This window comes from Branchiostoma belcheri, unplaced genomic scaffold, assembly GCF_001625305.1.
Source record: "Branchiostoma belcheri isolate BF01 breed outbred unplaced genomic scaffold, Haploidv18h27 scaffold114, whole genome shotgun sequence".
Classification (NCBI taxonomy): Eukaryota; Metazoa; Chordata; class Leptocardii; order Amphioxiformes; family Branchiostomatidae; genus Branchiostoma; species Branchiostoma belcheri.
In genome coordinates, this window is record NW_017802536.1 from 1065277 (window position 1) to 1069753 (window position 4477).

Here is a 4477-nt window from a genome sequence, read left to right on the forward strand (position 1 = left end):
CCCCTAAAACGCTGTTTTCCACGATTGCATAGCCACATTTAGTGAAAATATGATTGCCACAATTCAAAGAACCTTTGAGGAAAAATATATATCTATTTGCGGATTTATGGCATTTTTCCACATAATTTTACGTTCGTTCAAGGACCTGTATAATGTCCTTGTTCGATAACCCGGAAGTGTTAGCCACGTAACCTTCGGCGTGACGGCCCGGTCGCTCTCTATACACGTTTCCGTAGCAGATCGAGGTCTGTCCCGGCAAGAAGCTTTCATCACACGGTGATAGAATGTCCTTGGTCCTGGTGATGTCCCGTACTTTAGCATACACCACTTTACTTACTCGCAAACTTGCGTTCGATTGTATCTAATTTAAAACGTCAGGAACAACTAATATCTCACCATATCCACCCGCCAATGATACCAGTGCCTTGTTGAAAACAAATCTTTCATCGACACCGAACACCCCCTCTGTGGAACACCCCTCTGTGACAAAAAAGTGGACCAATCTCATAATACCACAAACACACCAAAGGTCAACCCGGGCGACCATTTTCAGACTCAAACTGAGTCAAAGGGGTGTCCGGGGGCCGCCAATAAAATTCATTTTCACGCCCGAAAACACAAATACAATAAGAACAAAAGAACGTGCACCATCTACAGCCCAATAGCAGAACGTATACCGAGTCCCAATTACATCCGTCCACCCCAACGCGAGATACAACTGCGATCATTTTTCTTTGGTCCTGACGGAAACTACGATAATCATCTTCAAAAAGCCTACACTATACATACACACAACACCCACGAAAGCAATATCACACTGTCGAAGGCATGAGTCCTCCGAACTCTAGTTGGCTTTGAATTTCATTCTAGCCCAGCTGGCTGCCTTGCTCAGACTCCTGAGTACGTATCTTGCACTGATCACACTTTCAGTCGTCACTGTCAGATCATCCATAAAGTAGTAGTAATACTAATTTAAAAGTAGTTAGCAGTCCTGGTTGTAGAATTTAATACTATACATAGTACTTGTTTGTAGTAATTGTAGTATCAACGGTAGATATTTTATATTAGTGCACAATGTAGTAGTAATAGTTATTACCAGTACTGGTTGTAGTATTTAGTACTATACGTAGTGGAGCAGCAGCAGCAGTAGTTGTAGTAGTAGTTGTGATGGCGGTAGCGGCGGTGCGAGCACATGTACATGTAGTAGTGTTAGAAGTAGTAGTGGCAGTACTGTAAATCACATGACTAACGATAAGAACTGTATTTCCCGCGTGTTCCGCCAGACGTCAGGCCTGCTACATCTGACCGTCCGGATGGCGTCAGAGACGGAGTCCAGGTTCACGTGTGTGGAGAGGATAACACACTATGCCGACGTACGTACTTCAACATTCTAGTCTGACTACCACCAAAGAAACACTGAAAACAAAGTGACAAAACGTGCATTGATGCACAGTATAGTAATGACTGTGCCGTCTCTGTTGCAAATGTATTGGCAAGTGTTGATTTCGTTTGTTTGATGATGATATGTCGTACGTTAACAACCACATTTAACCACATTCCTGTCAAGTCATTGCATAATACCTGGACTTTTCCCTCACAGAATCTGGAACAGGAAGCCCAAGAGCATATAAAAGACGTGGACCCGGCTGAAAACTGGCCTGACCAGGGCGTTGTGCAGTTTGACCGGTACCAGATGCGCTACATGGAGAGCCTGCCCTTGGTGCTGAAGGACGTTCAGTGCAACATCCGGCCCAGAGAGTCGGTGGGAATTGTGGGTAGAACGGGATCGGGTAAGGCAACACTTCCGCTTTTCCGTGTTTTTGTTTTTTCCATAAACTTTTTCCAATGACTCCCATTATATAGTCGATAGTTATATGATATGATACGATATGATATGATATGTATGACGAACAATTAACCATGTGCACAGCAGAAGAACGAAAACATTTTTGTACTCAGTTTCTCTTTGATGTAACTTGATATCATTAGGCAAGTCGTCACTGGGCGTTGCTCTGTTTCGATTGGTGGAGCCGACGGACGGGACCATCTTGATCGACGGGGTGGACGTCAGCAAGATCGGTCTCCAGTCCCTCCGCAGCAAACTCTCCATCATCCCACAGGATCCGGTCTTATTTGTAGGAACTGTCAGGTACGTAGTGGAACCCCCCTCTCTTTAAGAAATGGAACAACCCAAACTTCGAAGAAACAATTCCCAATTCTTGGGATTTTCACTTTTACAAAATCAGAACGGTTATGCATTTTATGTAGTATAATTTTAACTACAAAATAAATTATGCAAAATTTTATAGATATCGCTAAATATGAAAAGAATGACACTAAATCATTTTTTCTAGTTCTATGATTCAGTTCTATGATTCTCTGACTGATTGCGTGCACGTGCCGTGTCCAAAATCAGGTATAATTTGGACCCGTTCAATCAGTACCATGATCCAGAGCTATGGCGTGCACTAGAGAGGACCTACATGAAGGATGCGGTAATGAACAATTCAGTCATTGATTAATTTGATTCCCAAATTTAATGATTTGATTGAGTCGATCCTTTTTAATTGATTTCGTTTCCTTAAAGACGCATTATTGTTCCTCCTCACAGATATCGGGGCTAGAGAAACAGAGGCTCCCGTGGTAGAAAACGGTGAAAACTTCTCAGTGGGTGAACGGCAGCTCATCTGTATGTATGGCCAGGGCCCTGCTCAGGAACAGCAAGGTGAGTATTGGCCAACCACGAGTCGGCCTGGTGTTGAATATAGTAATTAAGTCAGTAAGTGAGGCTTCAGTATTTTCTTTCTACAATTCCGAAATAGTCGTTACCAGGGCCCACGCGTGATCATATACACTTGGTCAGTATAAGTTTTACCACCTGCATTTACGTAATGTTTTGCATGGCTTTCTTTACGTTGAGTGGGTGTCAGGATCACCATCTACACTTCATTTAGCAGAGACGGGGGACGTTACAAATTTCAGCAGTTTTGACTACAGGTCACCTGAATGTTTCCCTGCATTGATGATGAAGATTTAGGTAACAGTTTCCGTTAACGTGCTTCTACGTAAGGCCACACCAAGTAAATTTTATGGATGACGTCCGCGCGCGCATTGATTTTGGCCTGTTCCTAGAAAAAAAAACAAGAAATTCCGCTTCCTGTAACTATGACCAAAGAGCCACGACAGTGCCGCAAGTCGTCAGATTGACGTGAAACCCGTAACGCGAAAACAGGACAGGACGATAACTTCTGTTCCACCTGATTTATTGCTGTTTTGATGATGAATAAAAGACTTCTTGCTTGTTAATCTGTGTCACCTCATTCAATTTGTGTCCTAACATTTGTCGTCTCTTAGTATTTTTCTGATCTAGGCCTCTTGTTTTTTAGGGCCCTTCTTGTTTTTTTTTTCGCCCTCTCGCATTAGATTTAGGGTCTCCAAAGGACGTCATCCATAAAATTTACTTGGTGTGGCCTAATGTCTTAAGACGAAAATTGGGCTTTAATTGACTTTACCCTCCAATGTCTGCTTATTAGATCATTCTACTTGACGAGGCAACAGCGGCCATCGACTCGGAGACAGACAGCCTGATACAGAAGACCATCCATGAGGCCTTCACAGACTGCACCATGTTAACCATAGCTCATCGACTCAACACCGTGCTGAACAGCGACCGTATTATAGTCATGGAGGATGGAAAGGTATGCTGTAGGTACATGTACTTGTGGGGGAAACTCTCTGCGTAAGTTAAAGAAGAGTAAGAGCCGGACGTGTGTGGAGAGTGTGTAAAGGTGTGCGTCTATGAGTGCGCGTGTGCCTTTGTATATGTGTGTGCGTGCTTATATGTGTGTTTGTATGTGCCTGTATGTTACGTATGAGTGTGCATGCATATATGTGTGTATGTCTCTCTCTCTCTCTGTGTATGTGTGCGTGCGTACATGTGTGTGTGTGTGTGTGTGTGTGTGTGTGTGTGTGTGTGTGTGTGTGTGTGCCTGTGTGTGCACGTGCATGTTTGTGTGTGTATGTACTAATGTGTGTGTCTGTGTGTGTGTATACATGTGCGCTCACTTGAGTGTGTGTGTATGTGTGTGTGTGTGAGTGAGAGTGAGTGAGTGAGTGAGTGAGTGAGTGAGTGAGTGAGTGAGTGAGTGAGTGAGTGAGTGAGTGAGTGAGTGAGTGAGTGAGTGAGTGAGTGAGTGAGTGAGTGAGTGAGTGAGTGGGTGAGTGAGTGGGTGAGTGAGTGAGTGTGAATGAGAGTGTTTGGCAGAGGCGGGGTAGTAGAAGCTGTCGATGTTCACATCTCTCCACACGTCTGTTCCAGCAGTTGGAATTTGACCCCCCAGCGGTTCTCATGTCCGACCCCAACTCACGCTTCAGTGCCATGATGGCGGCCGCCGGAAGTGACGTCAACAAATACCTCACAAACAACCCTCTACCGGATGTAGAAGAAGCAGACGAGGAAGAGGATACGAAGTTGTAG

General features: G+C 44.2%; 1 protein-coding gene and 1 pseudogene across 1 annotated transcript in view; one reads left to right on the forward strand and one right to left on the reverse strand.

The window, feature by feature from the left end:
• LOC109462261 overlaps positions 1-952 on the reverse strand; it is a 4175-nt gene extending 3223 nt beyond the window's left edge. The window contains exon 1 of the mRNA XM_019758792.1: positions 849-952. Within this exon, the coding sequence (XP_019614351.1) occupies positions 849-952 (104 nt within the window). The remainder of the gene's footprint in view (positions 1-848) is intronic.
• Positions 953-1241: 289 nt separating this feature from the next.
• On the forward strand, positions 1242-4477 carry LOC109462262 (annotated as a pseudogene).